The sequence below is a fragment of the Ustilaginoidea virens genome, chromosome 6 (assembly GCF_000687475.1).
Source record: "Ustilaginoidea virens chromosome 6, complete sequence".
Lineage (NCBI taxonomy): Eukaryota > Fungi > Ascomycota > Sordariomycetes > Hypocreales > Clavicipitaceae > Ustilaginoidea > Ustilaginoidea virens.
The window spans coordinates 1,536,665-1,563,002 of NC_057321.1; the positions used below are offsets into that span (position 1 = coordinate 1,536,665).

A 26,338-nucleotide genomic window follows, 5' to 3' on the forward strand; every position below is an offset into this window, starting at 1 on the left:
GCAGTTGTGCACCTCTGTCTTTTTTTTTTTTTTTTTTTTTTTTGTGTGTGTGTGTGTGTGTGTGTGTGTGTTCGTGTGTGTGTGTGTGTGTGTTCGTGTGTGTTCGTGTGTGCGCGCGTCTTTTTATTGCTTACGTGTGGCGAGTGTAATGGCTCACCAGTCCTGTCCCTCTTTGGTCGTGCCTGCTTCCTCAGGCGGGTGAAGCCGCTGCATCCGCAAAGGAGGGACCCCCCCTCCGGAAAAAAAAAAAAAAAAAAAAAAAAAAAAAGCGGAAAGGGACAGGAGGGAGGGCGGAGAGACAGAGAGAGGCCTTGGCACGGTGACTAGCAAATGTCGCCAAAAGGTACCTAGGCACCCAAGGGACGGAGTACATGTACGTACTGTACCGTCAGGAGGTAGACAGGCGCACCAGGCTGCAACTAGTGCGACCTTGTACCTGGGCATCATCCGCAATCCCCATCCCCTCCACCATCAAACCAATGACCATCAAACTCAGCAACCAGCACCAGCAACCAGCACCAGCAACCAGCACCAGCACCAGCACCAGCACCAGCACCGGCAGCTCCAAAGCCATCACAATCAAACCACCCCCCCCGGTCGTGGGGAGGAACAAGAAAAAAAAAAAAAAAAAAACTCCCTCCCCCTATCCCATGCTCCCGTACAATATCAATTTATCCACTCCTCGCCAAACTGCTCTCGTCCCCATCCCACCGACCTACAATCCGCCCCTTTTTCTTCCTGGCCCCCTCCTGCTCTTCGCTCGCCCTCTCCTTGCGTCGTGCGTCCGTTCCCGCCGCGGCAAGGAATCTCGAACCTCGCATCGCCAACAAACGCCCAGCCGCCAGCTTCGTTCCCTTCGCCAACGCCCCGACAAAACACGCCTGGACGTCCCCGTACCGTACAGCAACACCTGTTTGCAAACGCTGGCTTCGACAAAGCCGACGAATCGTCAACCTGCATGCTCACATCACGACGCCTTGAGCTCTCTCACAGGGCTTGATTAGACCGCTGGGCCGACTCGCTAGCGCACCCGTCAGCTCGTTTCCGTTGGTTGATGGTCCCCCTCTGGTGCCCAACAAGTCGGTCAATATTCTCAAGTGAAGGATCGTCTGCGCAGGGCCAGTGCATCGCCCCCGTGTGTACGGCGCTTCTTTGCGACATTGCCCCAGCCAAGGGACATATTTCGCCATGACAGCGGCCGCAGATTTGACGCACCCAGGAGTCTCTCAAAGCCAGGTGGCTCTTGAGGATCGGTTCGAGGTCATCAAGGAGATTGGAGACGGGAGCTTCGGAAGCGTCGTGCTGGCCCGCGTCAGGACCGCCGGGGCCAATGTAGCTCGTCGCGGTTCAGTGGCAAGTTGAACACCCTCTCTCTCTCTCTCTCTCTTATTTTTTTTCCCCGCCCACGCCTTTTCTAATTGTTTGCCCCTCAGATCGCCATCAAGTCCATGAAAAAGACGTTTGACTCGCTGGCCCCGTGCTTGGATATCCGAGAGGTGGTTTTCCTCAAAACTATACCCAACCATCCCCATCTTGTCCCCGCTCTTGACATCTTCCTGGATCCTTGCAGCAAAAAGCTACACATTTGCATGGAGTACATGGAAGGCAACCTGTATCAGTTAATGAAGGCTCGAGATCACAAGTGCTTCGACAATGCCAGCGTGAAAAGCATCCTGTTTCAGATCATGTGCGGTCTGGAGCACATGCACTCGCACAACTTCTTTCATCGGGACATCAAGCCGGAAAACATTCTCGTCTCAACCTCTTCTCACTCCGAATCCTCCCACTCTTTCCGCCGATACTCAGCCCTGGTCAACCCCCCGTCAACCGTGCCGAGCTACACCGTCAAGCTTGCGGACTTCGGTCTCGCCCGGGAGACGCACTCGAAGCTGCCGTATACCACCTACGTGTCGACCAGATGGTATCGCGCCCCCGAGGTTCTGCTGCGCGCCGGCGAGTACTCGGCACCCGTCGACATCTGGGCCGTCGGCGCCATGGCCGTCGAGGTAGCCACGCTCAAGCCGCTCTTCCCCGGAGGAAACGAGGTCGACCAGGTCTGGCGCGTGTGCGAAGTCATGGGCAGCCCGGGCAACTGGTACAACAAGGCCGGGGCTCGCGTCGGCGGCGGCGACTGGCGAGAGGGAACCCGGCTCGCCAGCAACCTCGGCTTCTCGTTCCCCAAAATGGCTCCCCACGCCATCGACACCTTTCTCCAGGCGCCCCAGTGGCCAAAGCCGCTGAGCCACTTTGTCACATGGTGCTTGATGTGGGATCCCAAGAACCGCCCCACGTCTTCGCAGGCTCTGATGCACGAGTACTTCCACGACGCAGCCGACCCCACGCGGCCCAAGTCGTCCACCTCGTCGAGGATCTTGGGGCGGAAGCAGTCGGATCTCGGCCGTGGCGCCAAGGAGCCTGTCGGTGGCCATCATCAAATCACGTCAAAGCCATCCTGGTTCCGAAAGTCCCTCATCGGCCGCAACGATGCCCCTGAGCCTGTCGTCGCTCAAGCCCCGAGCAAGGACACGACCGCGACCGCCTCCCGACCCGCGCCCGCGCCAGCTGGCGCGACGACCGTTGACCTGGTCGGCGCCAAAGCGCGATTTCCCGTCGCCAAGCGAAGTACCTGGACCAACGGGCTGCCCAACGCCGCTCCGATGGCCATCTTGCCCACCATCCGACCAATCTCTCCGCTGTCCGACACCGTCACCGCGCGTGCGAACAATGGCCAGGGCGAAGGGAAGCTGGAAAAGACCAAGAAGCTTGGCCGCCAGCTTTCCGTCGCCTCCAGCACCAACAACTACGCCGACATGCATCGTCAGCAGGCCGAGCGTGCGCTGAACGGCGAGACAGGCCTCGCCTCGCCGCCGAGCGGGCAGAGGGAAAGCTTCTTCTCGCATCTTCGGAAGCGGGCCCGTCGCTTCTCCGGACGCCACCAAACCCCCGTGTCCCCCTCGTCCGACGACATGGAGGCTCAGATCGGCTGCGGCCCGTGGGCAAGCAACAGGTCGTCCATGGTTGTCGAGCAACATGGCGGGCCCGTTCCGAAAGCAGAGGTGTACGAGTCCCTGGACAGAGCCCTGCGCGACGTCCAGGGGAGCAGCACCGACTCGCGCTCAGCGCTGCCGGCGAGCCAGCAGCTCGCCTCGACCAGCAAGCTGAAGAGGCACCACACCCTCCCCCAGCACCAAGCCAGATCCGTCGACAACTTGATAGGCGTCGCCCGGGCCGGTCCCCTCTCCACCCGCACGAGACGGGCGCAGGCGGCCCACGATGTGCAGCAGTACGAGGTCCCCGACGAAGAGGAGGAGCTGCTCGACGAGGCTTTGACGTCGGCCCAGACGGCCATGCGTCGTATGCAAGGCTCGTCGTGGAAACCCCTGCGACAGTCCGTCAGCACCATCGGCCTGCCGGACCCGCAGCCGTACCCGAGCCCCTCGCCCTCGGCCAGCGGGAGCCAAAGCATGTTTGGGGAGGGCCAAGAAGCTCTGACCCCCAAGCCTTTGGATCTTCACAAGAGATCGGACAGCCAATACAAGTGGCCCACGCCGCCGTACGAAGGGAGCGAATGGGCCGCTTCAGCGTCAGCCAGCATATGGGCCGCGGGCAGCAGGTTTTAAAGCGTCCACAAAACATTTCCGCGACCCCTCCAGTCTCGGGCCGCCCGCACATTGCTGTGGTCTCGGAGGTATCTGCCCTCGAAACGAAGCAGCCGGCGACCATGACACGTTGCAAAGCGAACAAGACTGCAGTCGGGTGATGGGCCTGCATTTCTGGCGTTTGGTTTGGTTCCTTTTTTTTTTTCTTCATATCTGGTGTAAACATGTCTTGATATTTCCGTCTTTGAAAAAAGGCTTGTCTTTTTTTTTTTTTTTTTTTTTTTTTAAAATCGAGCGATCGGCCAATCTTTGCCTCGAGAAAACACCGCTCCCATACCATCTTTATATTTGGAATTTCGAATTTTCAATTTCCGCATCCGGCCAGGATTCCCAGGATTCCCCTCAGCGTGTCTTTACATATATGCTCGATGTGGTTGCAGACCACATCGAGCTGCTGCTCCACCAGCTTGCGGCCTCTTTCTCTTGCTTTTTTTCTTCTTCTTTCTCTTTTCCTTTATTTCGCGACTCCTTCTTCATCATCACCATCACCATCACCATCATCACCATCTCCTTGGCCAAGTACATTTTGAAAAAGTTTAGCGGCCCACGCGGCAAATACCCCTTATAGATTGGAGAGGGCGGCTCGATGACAGCCCCTTGGCAATGCGCATCGGCGGACTCGACTTGGGTCCCCCACTATAAAACACTATTGACGGCGACGGGCTTTTTCATTTCTTGATTTACTCGATTTTCGCCTCATTTATTTTTTCACTTGTTCTATATATTTGTCCCAGGTCGCTCCTGGTCAAGCGGCAGCCTAGTCTGGGACGGAGCATGGGCCAGGTTTGCGTATGATGAATGCCTGTCTGGCGCGTCTGGTGCACACCGAGTTTGCTTGAACAGCCGCTGCGATGGGCTGCTGCTGCCAATGGTTGCGCTCCGGTGCTGGGCGGGAAGATGACGTCTGGCTTGGGGCTTTACATAGATTGGGCGTCGGTCGGCATTTCTTCCCGCGCATTCGCCAGGCGGATCTTGGACTGGGCTGACTGACTTGACGTTGTGTGTCCGAGCAGCAGTCAATACAAAGGGCGGTTGAAGCTGCATTTGTCGCCAAGCAGCAGTTCAAGGCAGTTGCGACAACAATAATACATTTCTCTTTATTTTATTTTTTTAATTTGACTACCGTGCTTCCCTCGGAGCGTGACGACGCAGCCAGGGTGGGCGCGACGCGATGCGATGCTCCATGTCGTTTCTTTTCTGCGCAGGACGGCCGGGTAGGTGTGGGGGGCTGGCTTTGTGGTCAACCCGCAGTTGGTTGGGCGGTGGCTGCGTCCTCGTTTCCGACAAAGGCGAGCTGTGCGGCGGGATGGGGGGGGGGGCGGTACATCGGCGTGACGGGATTGACTATGTGAACCGCGGCCCTTTGCCCGGTGCATTACGGAGTAGAGCGAGATTATGAGTGAGTGAGTGGCCCTTTGCCCGGAAGAGGTGTGCATTACGGAGTAGAGCGAGAGAGGATTATGAGTGAGTGAGTGAGTGACTGCCTGACCCTGCTTGCCTGCCTGCTTGCTTGCCTGCCTGCCTGCCGCCTGCCTGCCGCCTGCCTGCCGCCTGCCTGCCTGATGACTGAAGCGGCAGCCGTTGAGGCCTGGCGTCTTCTGTTTGGGATTAGCGCTGCTGCGCATCCAAAACGCGTTGGCTTGCCGGGCGCTGCCTGCTAGGCGGCAGCCGTCGGCCAGCTGGAGCCGGTTGACGCTTGGCATTGACTGGACCAGACGCTTTATTTGCTCTGCGACGGCGTCGGAGCCGGAGTGCTGCTGCTGGCGTGCTACATAGCGTCTGTCTGCATTGATTGATGGGAGAACAGAGACAAAGACACGTTTTTTTTCTTTTCTTCTTAGCCATTCTTTTCTCATCTCATCTCGTCTTTTACGTTTTCGTTTCTTCTTCTCGACCAATCACTCTGCATTTTTGCCAGGCTGCCTGCCGCAGGGCTGGCTTGACAACTGACAGCGGGGCTGCCACCCGGGGCTGCCACCTCGGACCAGCCACCTTGACCAGACTTCAGACGTCCGTCGGACGGCACACCAGCAAGCCTGGTGCAAGATCAAGTTGCATGCACTGCAAGTCTGGGCGTTGCCATACTTGACCGCACTCGCAGACTCCAGCACACGTTCAACGGTCAACCAACGCCTGGCGACTCCAGGCGCGTGAGCAGACTCCCCGCTGGCTCGTCACGTACCTCGGGGGCTGAGCGACGACTTCAACTTGCCAAACCACAGATAAAACGCCGCCGCCGAGGGTTGCCACGCTCGCTGGCCCCTGGCCAACAGAAGTGTTGTGTTACGAGCGGCAGCAAGGGCCGCGTCACCACCAAACGGCCGGGAACTAAATAGCCGTCCGGGGACGTCTTTCGCGCTAAGCGCAGACCGAGGCAGGGCGTCGCCCCGGAATCCGACGGGGGCGTGTTTGCCGCAGAGCGCAGAAAAGAGAAAACGCATCGCCTGGAAGTGGTTGCCGCGGCGCGAGACCTCGAGCGGGAGGCCATCTCGCACGCCACAGGATGAAGGCGGATCCCAACGGCGGCAAACCCCCAGTCGCGTCCAGCATGGGCCTGAACCTGCCGATACGCGGCCCGCCGCCGAGCTGCCGCAACCAGGACAGTCGAAACTACTTTACGAGCTACACGCCGCCCAGCTCAACCGAGGCCATCAACGGGCCGGTCAGGAAGCAGAGAGATCCGGCGCCGGTGAGTGACCGGCTCATTGTTGGTGTCGACTTTGGCACCACGTTTTCCGGGTACGTTGCGCTTCGTCTGACATGCAGTGCGTGCGTGCGTGCGTGTGTGTGTGTGTGTGTGTGTGTGTGCGTGTGTGATGAGCAGTGGGCACTGCGCGCGCACCATGGATGGTTTTACTTTGAGGTTGTCGAGGTGTCCCTGCTTCGACGCAGATGGAACAAATGTCACCCCCCCCCCCCCCCCCCCCCCCAGGCGAGTCAAATCGAGGCCAAGAAAAGCCTGGCTGACCCATATCGCAGAGTCGCTGCCGTCTACACCTCGACACCCGACGACATCGAAATCATCAAGACGTGGCCCGGTGGAAACGGCATCACGTCGGACAAGGTCCCCACGGAAATCGCCTACGACTCCCCTCCCGACCCCCCGTCCGGCGCAGAGCCAACGACGAAATGGGGGTTTCAGTTTCGCCCCGACGAATCTCGTCTGCGCTGCATCAAGCTCTTTCTCGACCGGTCCCAGAAACTGCCCTTTTACGTCAGCCCCCTGGACACTGCCGCCCAGCTGAAGCGCTTCAACAAGAACGTCGTCGACGCCGTGAGCGACTACCTGACCCAGATTTACAAGCACACAATGGACACCCTCACCCGACGCTACGGCGAGTCCTTCATGGCCTCGACCAAGGTCGAGTTTGTCCTGACGTGCCCGGCGGTCTGGAGCGACGCGGCCAAGAACACGACCCTGCTGGCGGCCGAGAGGGCTGGCATGGGCAGCCGTTCCGAGATTCAGATGATAAGCGAGCCTGAAGCAGCCGCTGTGTACACCCTCAAGGCCATTCAACCAAATCACCTGAACATTGGAGACAACTTTATCGTCTGCGACGCAGGCGGCGGAACCGTCGAGTGAGTATCCCCCCCCCCCCCCCCCCAAAGTGAAGAAGCGTCCCAACGCGCGGCAAGAGACGAGAGATTGACCCCGAAGCAGCCTGATTGCCTACAAAATCATGTCGTTGAAGCCCTTGCGGGTGGAAGAGTCCGCCCTCGGAACCGGCGGGCTATGCGGGAGCGCCTTTCTCAATTACAGGTTCGAAGAGCACGTTAAAAACCGGCTTGGTGTGGGAAAGTTTGACGAGATGAAGACGAAAAAGGGCAAGACTTGGCAGATGGGGCTGAAGTACTTTGAGGAGTTTGTGAAGCGCAACTTTAACGAGGATGAGTACCAGGAGATTAACGTTCCGTGAGTCATGCCTGCCTTTTTGCCTCTTGTCCTTCTTTTGTCTTGTCTTTTTTTCTTTTCTTCTTTTTGGAAACAGAAAGAGAAAAACGAAATCGAAAACCACTGCTAATGTTGTCCAGTTTCCCTGGGCTTGCCGATGATGAAGAAGCTGGTCTCGACTCGGGATTCCTATTAATGACGGCCGAGCAAGTCAAAGACATCTTCGCGCCCGTTGTCAAGGAGGTGTGCGACCTGGTTCGCGGCCAGGTTGAAGGGCTCAGGGCAAAAGGAGGCATCGTTTCAGGCATCGTGCTTGTCGGCGGCTTCGGGCAAAGCGACTACCTCTACCGACAGCTAAAGGCGCACTTTACCAGCGCCGCTCCGCCGCCGTACAGCGAACGGCCGACGCACGCGAGCGCCAGTGCCACGCAGGAAATGGGGTCAATCGAGGTGATGCAGCCAGTGTACGCCTGGACCGCCGTCGTCCGCGGCGCCGTCCTGAGAGGGCTGGAAGGCAACATGGTGATTTCGCGCAAGTCAAGGATGCACTACGGAACCTCGTATGCCACCGTGTATGACGAAGAGAAGCACTCGGTCAGCGAGCGATACTGGTCGCCTCTGTGGGAACGATGGATGGTTTCGGACCGGATGCAGTGGCACATTGCCAAGGTAGGTCTACCGGGGGGGGGGTTATCTTTTCTTTTTTTTCTTCTTTTTTCTCCTAGCCCAGGTCACTATGCACCACGGAAGCACCGGGGGGGGGGCAATGGCTTGATATCGTCGGAAAGGCTAATTAGCGCACGACTCAGGGCGAAGCACTCTCTCCGCTGTCGCCGATTGCGTTCCACTACACGCGGAATTTCCGGCCGGGCCAGTCGCTGATGGTGACGGACGACCTGATAGCATGCGATGCGGACGAGCCTCCGGCGGCTCACACGCGCGAGCTGACGCACGTATGCACGCTGACGACAGACCTGAACGCGGTTCCGCGCAGCTTGTTTACGCGGCTGACGACGACCCGCGGCGTGGAGTTTGACAACCTCGACTTTACGCTGGAGATGGTTGTGGACAGCGCAGGGCTGGGGTTCGAGCTCAAGGTCGACGGGGTCCGGTACGGGCGCGTCGAGGCCGAGTTTCACTGAGGGAGAGGGTCAAGGGGGGGGGGGGGGCGTGACGTGACGTAGGTGAAGGTAGGCCCAGGCTCGATGGAGGGAGGCTGGCCAGACCGCACGCTCGCTGCTACGGAGTAGACGACGGAGGGCTCGGCAGGCAGGGCGCACAGACGAGCTGGCAATGGCTCGGGTCCGCATGAAAATTTGGGTGATTGTCGCATTCTGCATTCCGTGGCAAAGGTTGTTGACGTAGTGAAGCATTCGGCAGACTTGGCTCCCATGTAGTTTCACCTGGTGTTTCAGATGGCCGGGGGGGGCCCGACCACCCACGGCACGCTGTGGAGGTACAGTACTTGGGAGGGTACAGGTCAACCGACCTGTGTTCCCCCCTTGTCATCCGACCCCCCCATAATAACTTAACTGACCTGACCATTGCTATGGGCTATACTCTTAATATAATTGGTTTATTAGGGAATAGTAGGTCAGGTCACTTTATATAGAAAACTATATGGAGAAGTACTTTCTCTGATATTTTACTAGGTTCTTAGGTAGGGGTACCTAGTAAAAGAAATTAAAGAAGTCACTTTCTTTAGAAAAATATAGGGAGAAATACTTTCTCTGCTGTTTTATTAGGTTCTTACGTAAGGGTACCTAGTAAGAATATTAAAGAAGTCACTTTCTAAAGAAATATATATATAAAGGTACCTCTTTTTCTATCCCTAGTACCTAAATACTAGGTACCTAGGTACTTAGTAGAAATATAAGAAGTCACTTTATATAGAAAAATATATGTAAAGGTACTTTTTCTACGTATAGTACCTAAGGACTTAGGTACCTACCTAATAAAAGAAAGGAAGTCACTTTCGATATAAAAGTCTATATAAAGGTACTTTATCTACTTTTAATATTAGGTTCTTAGGTAGGGATACCTAGTAAAAATATAAGGGAAGTCACTCACTATAGAAAAATATATATAAAGATACTTATAGTCTAGTGGCTACTATAGATTAAGGGATCTACTACTATTTATTAGCGTATCTCTATATTAGGAAAGAGCATTGGTCAGGTCTGTTAAGTTATTATGGGGGGGTCGAATGACTAGGGGGGGGCATAGGCTGATATGTAGTCTCAGTACTTGGCTAGGTCGGTGGGGGGTGCTCAGCCTGTCGTGGTGCCGGTCCTGCCCGTGGTGCCGTCTATGTAGCGGTATCTGAACAATGTTGTTAGGCAGCCCTGTTTTCTTTGTCGGTTCTTTTTTTGCTTTGCTTTGCATTGCCTTGCTTTTCTTTGCTTTTCTTTGCTTTTCTTTGCTTTTCTTTGCTTTTCTTTGCTTTGCTTTGTCTTGCTTTGCCTTGCCTTGCCTTGCCTTGCCTTGCTTTGCTTTGCTTTGCCTTGCCTTGCCTTGCTTTTCCTTTCTTTTCTTTCCTCATCTTCTCTCTTCTTTTTTATTCCCGTCCTTCTTTTAGCACCAGCAAACTTAAAGCCGCTAGGGTTCTTCTTCCTTCTTCCCTTCTTTTCCCGTCATATTCCACCAGACGCTTGCTATCCCGCGTCGCGGCCGTTTACATACCAACCCGACTAAAGGCAACGCAGACCCCCCTCCATACCATACATATAGCCGTCCACGGCGTCGCGCACGAGCAGCACACGTCACGCGACACGTCGCACGGAGGACCCAAGTCGCCCGGTCTCGTGTCTCCTGGCCTCTCGGTTGCGCACGGACTTTGACGCCGGACGGACAAGACAGCACGCCGACGACCAAGCAAGCCGAACAAGAGGGTCCGCCGTCCGCTCGTTGATAAAAAATAAATTAAAAAAAAAAAAAAACAAAAAAATAAAAACAAAAATAAAAACAAAAACAAAAAATAAATAAAACAAAAATAAAAAAACAAAAACAAAAGCAAAAGCAAAAACACAAACAAAACTGTTGGAAACCAAAAAGATTCAGGGACAGGCAAAAAGGCACCATCTGGGCTTGGCACGGGTGCGGGCGCGCGCACCTGCATGCACGCCGACTTGGCTCGTGCCGGCTTCTCCTCGTCCCTCGTCTTTGCCACCAACCACTAGCGTCGGCGCGCTGCTGCTTGCCGCTTGCCGCTTGCCGCTTGCCGCTTGCCCTCTGGCACGGCATCGCCAGTTGACCGCAAGGGCCAGCTTGCACCTGCACCGGCCGACCCCGTCTTCGGCGCTGTACAACGTCGACGTGCTCGGGTAGCGGCTGCCTTGGCAGGGCTTGCGTCTGGTCCGTCTTCCCTCTCTTTACCCCCGGGGAAGGCACGCACGGCTACGGCTACGGCTACGGCTACGGCTACGGCTGCAACGGCGCAGGTGCGATTGATATTGATCGATCAATCCCTTTTAGGCAGGCGCTGCTGTGGACGACGGGAGCTAATTTCTTCTCCAACCACACACGCACACGCACACACACACAAAAAAAAGGAAGCAAAAAAAAAAAAAAAAAAAAAAAAAAAAAGGGGAAACCAAGGGTAACCAGGGCAGGACAGAAAAGAAGAGAAAAAGAGACATGAGCATGAGCGGCCATGAAGGCATAGCGCCGCTGGTAGAATGGGCCGTGTCTCACGGCGCCAGGCTGCATCCTGCTGTGCAAGTGTATCAGGATCCTCGGACCGGTCTCTCCTTCCGCGTCAACCCGTCCGCGCCTTGTGCGGTGCAGCCGTACGAGCCCATTGTGCAGCTGCCCACGTCTCTCACCCTCTCCTACTTGAATGCCGTGCTGGAGGAGGAGGAGGAGGAGCAGCAGCACCATCACCAGCATCACCACCAGCATCACCACCACCACCACCGCCAGCTGCTTGCCAAGGCGCAGCCCCAGGTGGTCGGCCGCCTGTTCCTCATCAACGAGTATCTCAAAGCCGACCAGTCGTTTTGGTACCCCTACATCCGAGCCCTGCCCCAGCCCGACGGCCCCGCCTGGGCGCTCCCGCCCTTCTGGCCCGACGAAGAAGCCGAGCTGCTGGAAGGCACCAACGTCGAGGTCGGCATCGAAAAGATAAAGGCCGACGTGCGGCGTGACTACAAGGAGGCCCGGGCCTTGCTGGCCGCCGCCGCCGCCGCCGCCGCCGGCTGCTCCAGCACCTGCACCTGCTCCTGCACCTGCGCCCTCCCCCAGGACGCCCTCACCGTGGAGCTGTACCAGTGGGCGTACTGCATCTTCTCGAGCCGCAGCTTCCGGGCCAGCCTGGTGCTCTCGGCCGCGCAGCAGAGCAGGCTGCCGGACGGCGTGCTGGTCGACGACTTCTCCGTCCTGCTGCCGCTCTTCGACGTTGGCAACCACGACATGACGGCCGAGGTGCGCTGGCATCTCGACCACGCCAGCCAGCGCTGCGAGCTCCAGGTCGGCCGGGCCCACCGCCCGGGCCAGCAAATCTTCATCAACTACAGCATGAAGACCAACGCCGAGCTGCTCCTCGGCTACGGCTTCATGGTCCCCGCCACCCCCGAGCTGCACAACGACTACACCCACGTGCGCAAGAGGGCCGCGGCCACCGCCGACGCCGACGATGGCGCCGGCGAGCCCCAGCCGTCGGGCGAGTATCTCTTCTCGCTGCGGCCCCTGTCGCACCCCAGCTCCGTCCTCGCCCGGTCCAAGCAGTCCCTGCAGCTGGACCCGTCGACCAAGGTGCTGGGATCCTTCCAGCACGTCCAGCCCGAGATGGTCTGGGACATAATCTGCACCCTGACCGACCGCGAGCAGCGCCGCCGGCTACTCCCCCCCCCGGCGGCGGCGGCGGCGGCGGCGGCGGGCCAGGACGACCAGGACCGGTACCACATGGACAGGTTCTTCTCGGGCCAGGTGGCGGGCGAGGCGGCGGCGGTGCTGGAGCAGACGGTGGCCATTATCCAGCACAAGGTGCTGCAGGAGCTCGAGAGGCTGAACGAGACAGATGTCGAGGTGGTGGGGGGAGACTGGGAGGGCTTGACGCGGAACCAGCGGCTGGCGTTGGATTACCGCGGCAGGTGCAGGGAGGTGCTGGAGAGCGTGCTCAAGGCCATGAGCGGAGACGGCATGTTTGATGGGGAGGAGCCGGCAAACGCTGCTTGAAACGAGGACTGGGCATCATGGCTGGCATCATGGCTGGCATCATGGCTGGCATCATGACTGGCATCATGGCTGGCATCGTGACTGGTACGGGAGATGGGAGGCAGACAACCCCAACTCAGAAGCAGGGCGGGCACCTTTTCACCGTTTTCTTAGATTTCTTTTCTCTTCTTTTCTTTTTTACTCCCCTACATCCAGAGTAGAGGTCGGGGCGGGCACACGAAAGACGGGATAGATAGATGCAGCGGTTCCGGCAACCCCTTTTTAGATGGACGGTCCGGGACCGACGGAACAAGGCACGACGACATCATGGAACGACGGCATGAGCTTTGGGACGGCAGAGCAGACACACAGGAGCGGGGGCAAAGGGGATAGATGCCATCTAGTCTAGTGTACAACCCGCTCTCGGGGGTCCCCCCCCCCCCCCCCTCATCCCGGTCTAATGCGCGTTTCTCTTGGGCCATGGCCGCCGCCGCGTCTAGATGCGGCTTTTGGACGCGTCCCCGAGCAGATGCGCGTAGACGGCGCGCTCGAGCTCGTCGTACAGCTTGGCCACGATGGGGTCTCCGTTGGGGCGGACGTTGACGACGAGGACGGCTGCGATGCCGGTCGTGGGGTCGGCCCACTGGGGGGGTTGTTAGCCCGAGGGAGAAGAAGACGACGAAGACGACGAAGACGACGAAGTCGACGAAGAAGGGTGGAGCAAGGAAAAGCAAGGAGAAGCAAAAAAAAAAAGGAAAAAAAAAAAGATGAAAAAAAAAGAAGCAAAACACAGGAAGAATAGAACGCAGGAAGACTAGAGGGAAAACTAGCAAAAAGCAGGGGGAAATAAAGGGGAAAATATAAAAAAAAGAGGGAAAAAAAACGTAAAAGGGCATAAAGGACATAAAAGACGCAAAAGACGCAAAAGACGCAAAAGACGCAAAAGCAAAAAAAGAGGGACAAAGGGCAAACAAACGCACGCCAACTCACCCATCGACTGTTGAGGATCCCGCTCCAGGCCATGCTCCCCCCCCGCCTCTTGCCCGGCACGTCGCCCACGTTGAGCATGCCCCCCAGCCCGTGGTTGATGTCCTGGCCGTCGGCAAACTCCGGGACAAAGGTGTTCCTGACCCGGGGGTGGGTGGCCACGTCGCGCATGCGCTCGGCCTGGGCCTCGTCGAGCTGGGGCGCCAGCATGGCCCGCACGGTGTCGTCGGACACGAGGCTGCCGCGCAGGAAGCCGCGCAGCAGGGCGGCGTAGTCGCTGGCGGTGGTGAAGAGGCCGGCGCCGCCCGACTCCATCTCGTGCTCGTGCGGGGTGGGCCAGGCGGCGGGTCGCAGGCGGCCGCTGCGGGTGCGCTCGACGTTCTGGGCGGTGCGCGGCGCCGTCTGCGGGTGCCGCTCGGGCCAGAAGCCCGTGTCGGCGAGGCCCAGCGGCCGCAGGATGTGGTCGCGCACGTGGCGGCTCAGCGGGCCGCCCGTGACGGCCTCGACGACCTGGCCGGCCCAGTCGACGCCGACGCCGTACGCCCAGCCCTGGCCGGGGGCGAAGCGCAGGGGCGTCGAGATCTCCAGCCGGGACCAGTGCATGCGCGACACGTCGCGGCCGGGCGCGGAGCGCGACCAGGCCAGCAGCACGGGGTCGGCGAACTCGTAGCTGAAGCCCGACGTGTGCGTGAGCAGCTGCCTCATGGTGATGGGGCGCGTGTTGCGCTCGTAGGCGGGGCGGCCGTCGCGGTCCATGGCGCGCAGGATCCGGGCGTCGCGGAGCTCGGGCACCAGGGGGCGCAGGTCGGCGTCGAGGCTGAGCCGGCCGCGCTGGACGAGCTGCATCACGGCGATGGAGGTGACGAGCTTGGTCAGCGAGGCGACCCACGTGAAGGTGTGTTCGGTGAAGGGGGGCGAGTCGACGTCGAGACGCAGGCGGCCAGACGACCCGGAGTAGAGGGTGGCTAGATGGACAGGAAACTATCAGAAGCGAAGCAAGAGAATGGATGGACGATGGGGGGGGGGGCGTTGTGGACGTACCATCTTTGCTGGTCACGACAAATGCGGCGCCGAGGAGCTTCCCTCTGGTCTCCTCCCCGTGAACGGTGTGCCGTCGGAGAATGTCATCGAGCTTGTTCATTGTCGAAACCCTCCAGAGATCAGCGGGTGCGTCTGCAAGCCCGGCTGGGCATTACAAGCAGCAAGGCAGAGGGTTGGCACGAGCTTGCCTCTTGCAGACGGAGCAATGGTGACGAAGCTGAGAATGGGGGGGTTTGGCTGATGCGAATATGCAAAACTTCAGGCGGTTCGCATCGTCCGTGAAAGTACTAGACTTTGGCGTCCGTCAGCTTGTTGTCGGACCGGGCGTTGCGCAGACCAACCAAGCAGGGGAAGGGGGGGGGGGTTCTAAGGAGCTCACCTTTTTTTTTTTTTTTTTCCCGCCTGGCGCGTCGCAGCCCCTGTCGCTTTTTATCTTATTCCAGGGCCGTTTTGATTGCCCATGATGCCTGGGTCCGCCTCGGCCCGGGGGAAGAAGAAGAAGAAGAAGGCAAAAGAGGCCGAGGGCCCCGGGGCCGGTGGGGACGTAAGTCGCAACGTTGGGGGCCAGGAGACGGGAGACGGGAGTCGGGAGTCGGACGCTTGCTTGCTTGCTTGCTTGCTTGCATGGCATGGCATGGCGTGCGGGGCCGAGCAGCAGTGCAGGGAGCGCGTGGTCGTGGTCGTGGTCGTGGTCGTGGTCGTGGTCGTGGTCGTGGTCGTGCTTGTGCTCGTTGCTCGTTGCTCGTGCTCGTTGCTTGTTGCTTGTTTGCTCGTGCTTGTTGCTCGTGCTCGTTGATCGTGCTCGTGTTGCTTGTGCTTGTGCTCGTTTGCCGGTTGCTCGAGCTCCCCCCTTCCTTGCCCCTGGCAAGCATGGGTCAGGCCGTGGTCGCCCGGCCCAAGTTGCTGTTTTGGTTCGCCATGCCGGATGCAGGGCGGTTTGAGGTGCTGCAGCTTGATTGGCCGTCGTCCGTGCGCAACTCTGGTACTCTGAGGGAGGGTCGATGTTCCCGAGCCCCTGGTGCGGGGAATAGCAGTTGATGCAGACGTTGGGATGGGATCGGCTCATGACAAATGGCACGGCATGGCACGGGCATGACACGGCATGGCATGGCATGACACGGCATGGCATGGCATGACATGACGGACATGGCATGACATGACGTCAGTCGTTTACTTGGAAAAGGACTGGTTGGCGGCCGCTTTGCTTGCTCGCTCCTGCCCAGGATTGAACTATATCGTCGCACGCCAGTTGCACGCCAGTTGCACGCCAGTCCGGGTTCCACCTGGCGCCGCACCTTCCGCGGGTGATGCCCCATTGCCGTTGCCCAAGACAAACTTTGCATCGTTTTGCGGCCCTCGATTGGCTCGATAAGATGTGAGGGTCAGGTCTGGTTCCTGCGGGGTCTCTCTCTCTCTCTCTCCAGCCTGGCACCTTCAGCCTGGCAGCATCAGCCAGCTTCGCAGCTTCATGCCGCCAGCCTCACCTCAACCCCCCCCGGCCATGCTTCAGCAAACGCCAACTGCCCCCGATCCCGCCAGCGTGATGCCTCGCTCGCTGCTGGACCTCGTCGCAAGCGTGGACAAGTGAGTAATAAAAAAAAAAGAAAAAAAAAAAACAAACGGCTGCCCGCCCGCTTGTTGCCGAAAATCAAAACATGGACACCAAGAACAAAATAAAAAACAAGCGACGTGTCGTAACCCAAAAGGCTCAACCCTTAGCGTCCCCCCCGACTTCGAATCCAACTGCGCGCCCTTCTACCGCCTTCGTCTGTCGCCGGATCCCCGAACCCATGGCTACGTGCACCCCGACACCGTGGCCCGCATGCCGTGGCCGGCCTCCTTCGTCGTCGACCACCCCGGCCGCGCCGTGACGCTCTCCGCCCCCCCCGCCGAGCCGGGCACCTCCCCGTCCGCCCACGCCAGCGCCGCCTTCCAAGCCGCCGTGGACGCCGCCCTCGAGCGCGGCGCGTTCCCCGCCACGCTCAACGGCATGCACAGCGAGCACTTCCTCATCCCGGGCGCCCGCGGCCTTGTCCGCGTCGAGCGCTTCGCCGCGTCGCTGTTCGGAATCGCCACGCGCGGCGCCCACCTGACGTGCTACGTCCGCGCGGCCCAGCAGCAGCAGCAGCAGCAGCAGCGCCTGGAGGTCTGGGTGGCCCGGCGCGGCCGCCAGCTGCTCACGTACCCGGGCATGCTCGACAGCACCGTCGCGGGCGGCGTGCAGGCGCACCATTCGCCGCTCGAGTGCGTCCTCGCCGAGGCCGCCGAGGAGGCGTCCCTGCCGCGCGGCCTCGTCGCCGACGCGGTCCGCAGCGCCGGCGTCGTCACCCTGGCCAACAGGAGCGCGCGCACCGGCCTGGTCCACTCCGAGGTGCTGTACGTGTACGATCTGGAGCTGGCCCGGCATGTCGTGCCGCGCCCGCAGGATGGCGAGGTGGACGAGTTTGTGCTCATGGACTGCGACCAGCTGGTGCGGCGCATGCTCGCCGGCGAGTTCAAGCCCAACGTGTGCCCCGTCATGATTGACTTTCTCATCCGCCACGGGGAGCTGACGCCCGAGGGGGTCAAGGACTACGTGGACCTGTGCGCTCGCCTGAAGAGACGGTTGCCTGTTCCCACGACGTCGGACGGGTAGACGGATGTTTGGATGGTTGGATGGTTGGATGTTTGCATGTCTGTCTGTCTGCGTGCCAAAGGCGACGGGGAGGGATGTCGACTGTAGACTGTAGACTGTAGACTGTAGACTGTAGACTGTAGACTGCTAGACAGGGCAAGACCAAGTAGAAGAATCATTGCTTCGGGCTCGCATGGTCTTGCGCCTCGCCGTGACCAGCATGTCAGGTAGGCAAAAGATGTACGCTTACGGCATGTTGTACAGATTCCGGTTAGTGCTGCTACATAAAAGCTATAGACGGCCAGGCCGTCGAGGCCAGCGGCAAGCGGCAAACGGCAAGCTCGCCTTTTCCCGTCCTCGTCCTCGTCCTCGTCCCCGTTCGTCCCGCCCGCACATCTCCTCTCAAAGGGAAAAAGCGAAAAAAGCAAAGAAAGAAAAAAAAAAAAGAAAAAAAAAAGCCAAGAATCGACTCGAGAGTCGGTTATATGTCCGCGGTGCGCCCGCGCCCTGCGCTATAAAGCGTCTGCCAAAAAAAAAAAAAAAAAAAAAAAAAAAAGCCGTTTTAAATCGGAAACAGGGCAGATATGATTGATAACCCTCGTCCATGGGCAGGCAGTTGGTCGTCCCCCTCGGCCCCCGCCCCCGCGGGGTTGGCATAGACAAACGGGCGGGATGGAGGCAGTGACGAACAAGTCTTTGTTGTTGTTCTTGTCCTTGTTGTTGTTGTTGTTGTCGTCGTCGTCACTCTGATCTTTAATCTACGCCACAGCCTTTCCTGGCAGACAAAAGGGGGGCAACGGAGAGCCGTGCAGCCGCACACCGTTTGCGGCTGGCACAAGTACAAAAATTGCCTCGAGGAGAAGAGAATGAAAAGGCGAAACCCGAGGGGTAAAAACACAAAAAAAAAAAAAAAGAGAAAACACGGCTTTTTCGTCGTCACCATGGTGGTCATTGTACCAATCAGACGCTGCTGTCCCGATCCCATTCCAACGCCAGCTCCATCCAATGACTTCGTTTATTCGTAACCAATACACGCAATTTTTTTTCCGTTCTAGTTCGGGGGATATCGGGGGGGGCGAGGGGCAGCCTACTCCTCTTCCGAGTCCGAGTCGTCGCTCGACTCGGCCCGGGGGGTGGGTGCTTGCGTCACCCCGGTGCCGTGGCCTGGCTCCTTGCCGTCGGAATAGAGATTATGCAGCGCCGTCAGCTGGGCGATTCGGTCCTCTTGCTCCTGGGCGCTCATGGGCTTGTTCTTCTTGGGCTTGGCTGCTGTCGATGCTTTCGAGCTTTGCTTGGCCGGCCGGCTGGGCTCCGACGACGCGGCAGGCGCCGTTTCTCTGGCAAAGCTAGGAATGGTCTTGCGGCAAAGTTCCCAAAGCTTCATGAGGGCGTCGTTGCTCAGCTGCTCAATGTCCAGCTCGAGCTCGCCGTCGTTGTTCTCCTGTCGGAAGGGGAAGGGGGGTTGTGTCAGTACATGATGACATGAGCCGTGTTCGACTCTTATAACATGACATGTCGTTGAAGGACCACCCCGGGGGGGGGGGGGGGGGGGGGCGTGCAGGGGAGGTTTAAGGGGGGGAATTGATCAAACTTACGTTCTGGCCAGTGTCCTTTTTGATGATTTCTATCGCGCGGTTGAGATGGACATTCTCCAAATCGTTGATTGCGTTGGCAATCTGGTCCTTCTCGGCTGCGTTGAGACCTCTCTTGGAGCCTGCCTTCTTGGACCCCCCAGACTTCTTTGCTTGGCCGGCTCCTCCCCCCGTGGACTTGCGGCCGCCAGAGCTCGCCGACTTGGCTTTGCCGCCTTTGCTCGGCTTCTTGGGCTTGTCGCTCTTGGCCTTGGCCCGCGCCGCCTGGGCCTCTTGCGCCTTGCTGATGAGCGTCTTCTGCACCATGTCGACAATGTTCTTCTGAATGTCAATCAGGCTCTGCGGTGACGAGAGAAGCATGCCGTTCAGCTTCCTAGTCTCCTCGTCGAGCTTCGCCTGGAGCTCCTCGATTTCCTTGCTGTCCACCACTGCAGACGCCTCGCCTGCGTCGTCGCCCTCGTCGTCGCCCTCGTCATCCTCGTCGTCGCTAGCGTTGGATGCCGAGGCGGGCGCGTGGGCCTTGGCGTACTTGGCGAGCCAGGCGTCTTTGCCCTTCATCTGCGCCACGTACAGGTCCTGGAGCCGTTTGGCGGCGATCGACACGGGGTTCCCTTGCTCGACCGGGCCGTTGAACCTGAAGCAGTTGTCGAAAATGAGCCTGACGGTCTTGTCGAGCTCCTTGATGCTGGAAATCTCGCCCCCGTGCAGCATGCGAGACACCTTGTTCAGGTCCATGGGCTTCTTGATGATGGAGTAGTAGTCGGGCACGTTAAGCGCTTCGGCATCCACAGGGTTCAGGAACCACTGGTTCGACGCAAGGTGCTTGGCGGACATGATTTCCGCAACAACCTCCTCGGCAAACTGAAGCTCGGGCTTGAGCTTCTTGCGAGACGGCTTGGTGGAGTAGTCAATGTCCTTTGACTTGGGCGCTCGAACAGTTCGCTTCGGCCGGTCTCCCTCGGTCGCTGTGGAGCTGCGACGATCCGCGGGCTGGTCTTGGGATGGCGCGGCTTTGCGCGACGTCGAGTCTGGAGCAGCAGAAGCAGCAGCAGAAGCAGCAGCAGAAGCAGCAGCAGAAGCAGCAGCAGCAGCAGCAGCAGCAGCAGCAGGGCTCGTTGGCGTTGCTTTCGTTGTCGTCGTCGTGGTTGTCGCTGCTGGCCCCACAGACTGTCGGCGAGCAGCGGCAGCGGCAGAGGCCGCGGCATCGGCGTTGGCAACGGCGCGAGACTCGCGGACCGGCTTGGCCTTGGGGGCGGCTTTGGGCTTGACTGGCTCCTCGGATGGGATGGAGAGAATCTCTTCCCAGACCGACTTGACGGCCGCGGCTGCTGATCCGGTAACGTCGTGCAGCGGACCGTTGAAGTCGAGGGCATTTTCAAAAATGAGGCCGAGGTCCTTGCGGAACTCGCCGTAGGTGTTGTACGGGCCGCTGAGGTCGCGAAGACCACGCTCGAGCTCGGCAAGGTCCATGGGCTTGACCACCTTGGCGATGTAGCTGTCCCACAGATGCGGCCACAGCTTCTGGACCGAGTCTTTGAAGCTGGCGCCGGCCTTTGTCTTCTTGACCCGCCCAATCGCCTTGCGCATCTCTCGACGTTGGAACGGGGAAATGGGCCGCTTGTTCGTTTCCTCGTCTGACCAGTTGCAGAGCTTGCTTAGCGTCGACGAGCTCAGGCCAGGCGTCTCGGTTGCGGACACAATCACCTCGCCATGCGCATCAGCAGGCACGTCGGACGTCGCGGGGAGCGACGGCGCAGCCTGGTCTTCTTCTTCCTTGGGTTCAGTCCGAGCTCTCTTGGCGGCGGGCTCCTCAGCTGCATCGTGTTCTCGCTCACGCGCGATTTTCGCGGTTGACGCATCAGCCATGGGAACGTCACCAGTGGCGTCGGCCGGTGAGCTCCCTTTGTCGGTGGTATCAATAGCGAGCTGCGACATGTTAGCCGGGCCCAGATCCACCTCTGATGTAGATGAGCCGACTGCGTCTTGCGACACGATTGCGGAGGAGTCCTCGGCGGCGGAGGCTTTGGCGGGCTCGGATTTCTCAGGATGCGAATCGGCCATGACTGTGTCTTGCGCCGCCGCGTCATCAACCTTTGTAGGTTCGGGATGCGCAGGCGAGTCATTCATCGGAACGTCGTCGGCTTGACTTTTCTTCGTCTCCTCTGCGTCCCGTGCCGCCTGCTGTGATTCCTCGACACGTCCTGGTGAGACGGCCGGTTTGGCCGGGATGGACGTCGCAGCAACGGCCGGCTTGCGTTCATCCTCAGGCTTGCATGACGGCGGCGTTGGCTGGTCTGCGGGTGCGGCGGCGTCCGCAGCCTCGGCATGATCCTTTGACGGGTCGCTGCTGTTATTCCCGTTCACCAACGGCTTCTTGGTGTCGGCAACGGTCTGCTCCGTGGGACAATCTAGCTGCTTCTCCATTCCATCTGCCGCCGACTGTGCCTCGGAAACGTCTTGAGGAGCATCATCGACATGGCTTTTCAAGCAAAAGCGCAGTCAGTAACCAAGACTTGGGGGCTCAGCGCCCGTCTTGTGGGCAAACCTTGGGCGACGGAAAGTTATCGAGGGTCACTCACCCATTCAGCTCCGTCTTCTTCTCGGTTGGATCCTTGGGCGTCACCGAATCGCGAGGTTTTGCGTCCAGAACGGTGGCGCCTGGGCCAGACGTGTCCATTGTCGTCATTCGTGGTGACTGCGCGCAAAAATCGTCCAAGTGTACAACTCAGCAGCTCAGTTGCGACATTCAATCAATGCTATGTCTGATATTGCAGGCAGAATGAACTGCGCCTAGAAGTTCCCCCGGCGAAAATCAACTGGTAAGAACCTTGCAAAGGCGGTAATAAGATGGTGTCGTGGAAAGGTATGGGTCGGTGGTTGTGGATGCGGCAGCCTAGGAGCTGGGGAAGCGTTCAATCTTCTTTTTTTTTTTTTGTCGTGCGCAGATTGGCGGAGAGCAAGCGAAACCGTGACAGCAGGGCAAAGTGGCGAGACGGCGAAGGGCACGGGAGAATCTGATGCCAAGCTGAGGTGGATGTGATGGGTGGACAGAGACGAGGCAACTGTCGACGGTCGGCAACGACGCGCGGCGCAAATAACCAACGGCAAAATGGGGGTCGCGACGGACGACGGACTTGTTGGGGGGGAGGGGGTTGTGAAGGTTGCGCTGGCGCGATTGGCAATCAAGACGCGGCGAAAGGTCTGGAGAAAGGCTCTGGCGAAAGGCTCTGGCGAGAAGATGGAGCAGAGAAAGAGGAGGAAAAGGAGTAGTACAGAGTACAGCTGGAGACGAAGAAGTAGAGGAAGGCGGGAGAAGGCGGAAATGTAAAGAAGAAAGGCAGAAAAGAAGGGGTGAAAAGGGGCGACAGATGCGCAACTTGGTCCGGCTTTCTTTTCTTTTTTTCTTGTTTTTCTCGCTCTTAATTTCGGTTTGGAAGTCTGACGGGAAGGTCAGCCAAGGTGGTTGGTCGCGACTGAAGCAGCGCGGTGCGCGGTGAGGTGCGGTGCGGTGCGGTGCGGTGCGGTGCGGTGCGGCGCGGCGCAGTTGCAGCTGCGTGCAGGAGGCGGGAAGGGAATGGCGATGCGAGGGCAGACGAGAATGATAAGAATGCAAGTTTGCTAAAAGGGGGGGGGGAGACGAGTACGCGAGTACGCCCCAGGCACAGTGGAAGAGGGCAGGCGACGGCGGGCGGGCGAGCGAGCTCCAAGTACCCGGCAGGTATCTCTGTCTGAGTCAGCAGCGCGGGTCGCGGAAGCCAGAGGGAGGGGAGGGGCGCGCAGAAAAAGAGAGGGCGCGGGGGGGAGGGGGGGGGCGTCGGTGAGGAAAAGCGCGTGCATGTCCATGACATTGGGCCGGTCGGAGGCGCGCAGGTATTTATGAGAGAAAAGGGCAAACCTGGCGGCGACGTTGATTTGTGACTAACGGGGCGCGAGGAGATGGCTGGAACCGGAGAAATGTACCTTTGGGGGGAGCACCAGCCACGCGCAGCCACGGCGGAGAGGGCTCCCCACTTGGGGGAAGGGGGGGGGTAATTTGAGGAATTTTTTAGGCGGGGAGGAAGGGGGGGGGGAAGCTGCACGCGAAATGGCTGGACAAGAAACTTGCGCCTCTTTTTTTTGGTTTTTTGAGTTTGGGTTTTAAGTCGGGCATTTCGAGCCGAGTCGAGTCTGGCATCTTGGCTCTTGACTTGGCCTCCTTAGATGGCGTGGCGCTGTCGCTGGAGGTGGGAGTTGTTTTTTTTTTTTTTTTTTTCATCTTGGCGGACGCAAGCAAGCAAGTCCCCAGCACGCAGCAGCAAAAAAAAGAAAAAAAAAAGATTAATAAAAAAAAGAGGGAAAAAACGACAAGAGAACGAAAGACAGAAATAAGAGAGCAGTTCCATTGCTTCCGCGGCGCAGCGTCGAAAGGGGTCATGCAAACGTCAGCCTCGCCCACCCGCCAGCAGAGAGAGCGAACCCACCCTCCAGAGTCCACGGGCATCGTTTGTAGGCATCGTTGTACCGGGGCGTGCGGTCCACGCGCCTTGTGGCGCACGAGCTCCGGATGCCCATCCTCCCAGCTGCGCTTTGATACCCTCGATCCCTGACGCGACAGGCGACCGCCCGCTCCAAGGCGGACGCTAGCCGTCGTCGACGTCGAGCTGGCAGCCGCGGACAGAACGCCGCGATAAAACGGCACGCTTGGTGGTGGGGGAGGGGGGCGCGCTGAACCCTCTTGCGCTGCCGGCTCGCGAGGGCGGGACGTGCTGGCACACGAAGCCTGGGAAAAAAAAAACGCGACTGGGAAAAAAAAAAAAAAAAACTTGAAAAAGGAAATGCACATCGCGGGAGTTCACGTGACGTGCTGTGTGGATTTCCGTCAGGCTTATCGTCTTATCAGATTAGGTCCACAGTGGGGCGATTGGCAAGGAAAAGAAAAATAGCGGAGGAATAGGAAAAAAAAAAAAGACAAATAGGGAAAGAAAAAAAAAAAAAGAAAAAGAAAAAGAAAAGAAAAGGCGCCGTCCTCAAGTTTCGACGGGTGAACTTTCAACCACGCGATTAACTTGGGGTCCTGAATGTCCCCCTTGACATCATTCTCCCTGAGCACGTAGCCATCATCTCTGCCAAGCCTGCTTGCTCGATTTTTTTTTTGGCAACGTTTCTTGTTTGCAATTATACTCGGCCTGGTGACTCTTGCATGGTGGCGGGTTTTGCAATTCTCCTCTCGTCCCGGGGCACATCCTGCCCATTCTCACCAGACCGCATCTCCTCAACACCCGCAACCTGCTCCTCGAACGCGTCGTCCTGCCTCCCCCCCCCTTCCCCCAAAACGCAATCCCGTCCCCCCAATGCCCGTTCCCGCGTCGACAAAAAGAAAGGCGCCGGGTAAGCTGGCCGCCCCGGTCGTCAAGCCGAGCGCCAAACTGCCGGCCAGGAGCACCATCGACGAGAGCCGAACCTTCGTGGCCGGCACGGACGCCCACCCAGGCCCGCAGCAGATGCACTCGGGCGAGGTCGTCTCCGACCCCGACAGCGACGACGACGACGGCTCGTCGTCCGAGCACCCTCCGGACGAGAAGAAGCAGACCAACGGTGCTGCCGAGGCGGCGTCTCCCGGGGCCCCGGCAGCCCGCGTCAACGGCAAGCACAGCAGGGACGGCGCCGGCGAAGGAGGGCGAGAAGAAGGGCAAGAAGACGGAGACACCTCGCCGTCGTTTGGGGAACTCCTCCGGGGCAGCGAGGCCATCGACGTGCCCGCTCTGCTGCAGCAAGCCGCGCGCGAGCAGCACGCCGCGGCGCAACCTGCCCCCAGCCGCGCTGTCGCGCCGCCGTCTCTGCAGTCACTCGCGACCGTCCTGACCCAGGCTCTCAAGACGGACGACACGGAGCTCCTCGAGTCGTGCCTGCAAACGCAGGACCTGGTGACCATCCAAAACACCGTGGAGAGGATAGACAGCTCGCTGGCCGGCAACCTCCTCGCCAAGCTGGCCGCCCGGCTGCACCGCCGGCCCGGCCGCGCGGGCGCCCTCATGGTATGGGTGCAGTGGACCATCGTGTCCCACGGCGGGGTGCTGGCATCGCAGCCCAAGGTGGTGCTCAGCCTGCACGAACTGCAAAAGGTGCTGGCCGAGCGGGCCAGGGGGCTCCACAGCCTGCTGGCCCTCCAGGGCAAGCTCGACCTGTGGAAAAGCCAGATGGACCTGCGGCGCAAGATGCGCCAGAGCTCGGGGCTCCTGCGCCAAGGGGGGGACACGGCTGACCTCGACGACCGCGGCGGCGACGGGGGCGACAAAGACAACGGCGACGACAACGACAACGACAACGACAACGACAACGACAACGACGACGACGACGACGACGACGTCATATGGGTCGAGGGCGAGACCGACCCCGTCAGCCGCAAGGGCCTCGGTGGCAAATCAATAAGGCGCGGGGGCGATGACCTGGACGACGGCGACGACGGCGACCTACCAATGGTGAATGGCGTGGGCGATTCCGAGGACGAGGACGAGGATTCAGAGGTGGATGAGGTGCAAGACAGCGAGGCCGCGGGGGAGTCGTTGGACGAAGACGAGGTGGACCACGACGACGGCCAGGATTCCATGGCCGAAGATGACGAGAGCGACGTCGAAGCTGCGGGTCCTCCGTCCAAGGTGCAAAAGGTGCAAAAGTAGTCTTTTTAGGGGCCGGTGACGACAAAGCAACCGGGAGCTGGAGCTGAAGCAGAAGAAGCAGAACAGAGGTCAACTGAAAATCCGACGTTTTGGACAGGTACACCCGAGGAAGAGCACATCTCAAGGAGCAGCTTGGTGGCTAGGGATGGATTGGTTTTGCATTTTGTCCGTCTTGCCAAATACACACAAAAACCCACTGACTGCTACTTCTACCCCGTGACACCGCCGCTTCCGCCCTGTCCCCCTTGCCCAAGGAATAACCAGACAGGTCCTCGTCCGTTGGCTTCCTTGAAGACGCGCACCTCGCCAACTGGACGCCAACTGAACGCTGTTCCATGACGCAACACTCCCCAGAACCAATCGAAACACCACGCGACGCCGACAAAATGCAAAGCCGTGCTGCCGGTCCAGCATGCCAGCCCGGGTGGGGAAGCTCCACGCTGCCGTCTGGCAGGAAATACAACGTGTCTTTGCCGTCTTGCTGCTCCCAGGCTGTGTGCGCTGCGCCCCCCGGTCAAGTGTATCTCGTTGCTTTCTATATGCTTCTCTGTTCGAAAAGAAGAAGAGTGTGAAAAAAAAAAATGAAGATATAAAAAGGCATGGTGTGGCGCTTGTGTAAATCTAGCGCTTGTATATGTCAACGCAACAAAGGCAGATCATCTGCAATTGCCTTCGAGACTTGAGACATGGAGGAGGAAGGGGGGAACATGTTGAAAATAAAGATAAATAAATAAGTAAGTAAA

The 26,338-nt window shown here is 58.9% G+C and overlaps 7 protein-coding genes across 7 annotated transcripts; 5 read left to right on the forward strand and 2 right to left on the reverse strand.

Annotated features, from left to right (window-relative positions):
• Positions 1-1,188: 1,188 nt before the first annotated feature.
• On the forward strand, positions 1,189-3,620 carry UV8b_07367 (uncharacterized protein; the record flags this gene model as incomplete). The annotated part of the gene is made up of 2 exons (XM_043144864.1): positions 1,189-1,353; positions 1,434-3,620. The coding sequence occupies 2 exons, from the start codon at positions 1,189-1,191 to the stop codon at positions 3,618-3,620; spliced, it is 2,352 nt and encodes a 783-aa protein (XP_043000799.1).
• Positions 3,621-6,162: 2,542 nt separating this feature from the next.
• Positions 6,163-8,693, forward strand: UV8b_07368 (uncharacterized protein; the record flags this gene model as incomplete). The annotated part of the gene is made up of 5 exons (XM_043144865.1): positions 6,163-6,398; positions 6,639-7,238; positions 7,321-7,572; positions 7,692-8,220; positions 8,361-8,693. 5 exons carry the CDS (start codon positions 6,163-6,165, stop codon positions 8,691-8,693), a joined length of 1,950 nt encoding a protein of 649 aa, XP_043000800.1.
• Positions 8,694-11,187: 2,494 nt separating this feature from the next.
• On the forward strand, positions 11,188-12,726 carry UV8b_07369 (uncharacterized protein; the record flags this gene model as incomplete). Its single annotated transcript, XM_043144866.1, has 1 exon — positions 11,188-12,726. The coding sequence occupies one exon, from the start codon at positions 11,188-11,190 to the stop codon at positions 12,724-12,726; it is 1,539 nt and encodes a 512-aa protein (XP_043000801.1).
• Positions 12,727-13,201: 475 nt separating this feature from the next.
• UV8b_07370 (uncharacterized protein) lies at positions 13,202-14,833 on the reverse strand (the record flags this gene model as incomplete). Its single annotated transcript, XM_043144867.1, has 3 exons — positions 13,202-13,348; positions 13,696-14,657; positions 14,734-14,833. The coding sequence occupies 3 exons, from the start codon at positions 14,831-14,833 to the stop codon at positions 13,202-13,204; spliced, it is 1,209 nt and encodes a 402-aa protein (XP_043000802.1).
• A 1,368-nt stretch (positions 14,834-16,201) lies between these two features.
• On the forward strand, positions 16,202-17,368 carry UV8b_07371 (uncharacterized protein; the record flags this gene model as incomplete). Its single annotated transcript, XM_043144868.1, has 2 exons — positions 16,202-16,317; positions 16,453-17,368. The coding sequence occupies 2 exons, from the start codon at positions 16,202-16,204 to the stop codon at positions 17,366-17,368; spliced, it is 1,032 nt and encodes a 343-aa protein (XP_043000803.1).
• Positions 17,369-18,434: 1,066 nt separating this feature from the next.
• UV8b_07372 (uncharacterized protein) lies at positions 18,435-21,625 on the reverse strand (the record flags this gene model as incomplete). The annotated part of the gene is made up of 3 exons (XM_043144869.1): positions 18,435-18,788; positions 18,943-21,418; positions 21,519-21,625. 3 exons carry the CDS (start codon positions 21,623-21,625, stop codon positions 18,435-18,437), a joined length of 2,937 nt encoding a protein of 978 aa, XP_043000804.1.
• A 2,644-nt stretch (positions 21,626-24,269) lies between these two features.
• Positions 24,270-25,738, forward strand: UV8b_07373 (uncharacterized protein; the record flags this gene model as incomplete). Its single annotated transcript, XM_043144870.1, has 2 exons — positions 24,270-25,591; positions 25,693-25,738. The coding sequence occupies 2 exons, from the start codon at positions 24,270-24,272 to the stop codon at positions 25,736-25,738; spliced, it is 1,368 nt and encodes a 455-aa protein (XP_043000805.1).
• Positions 25,739-26,338: the final 600 nt, after the last annotated feature.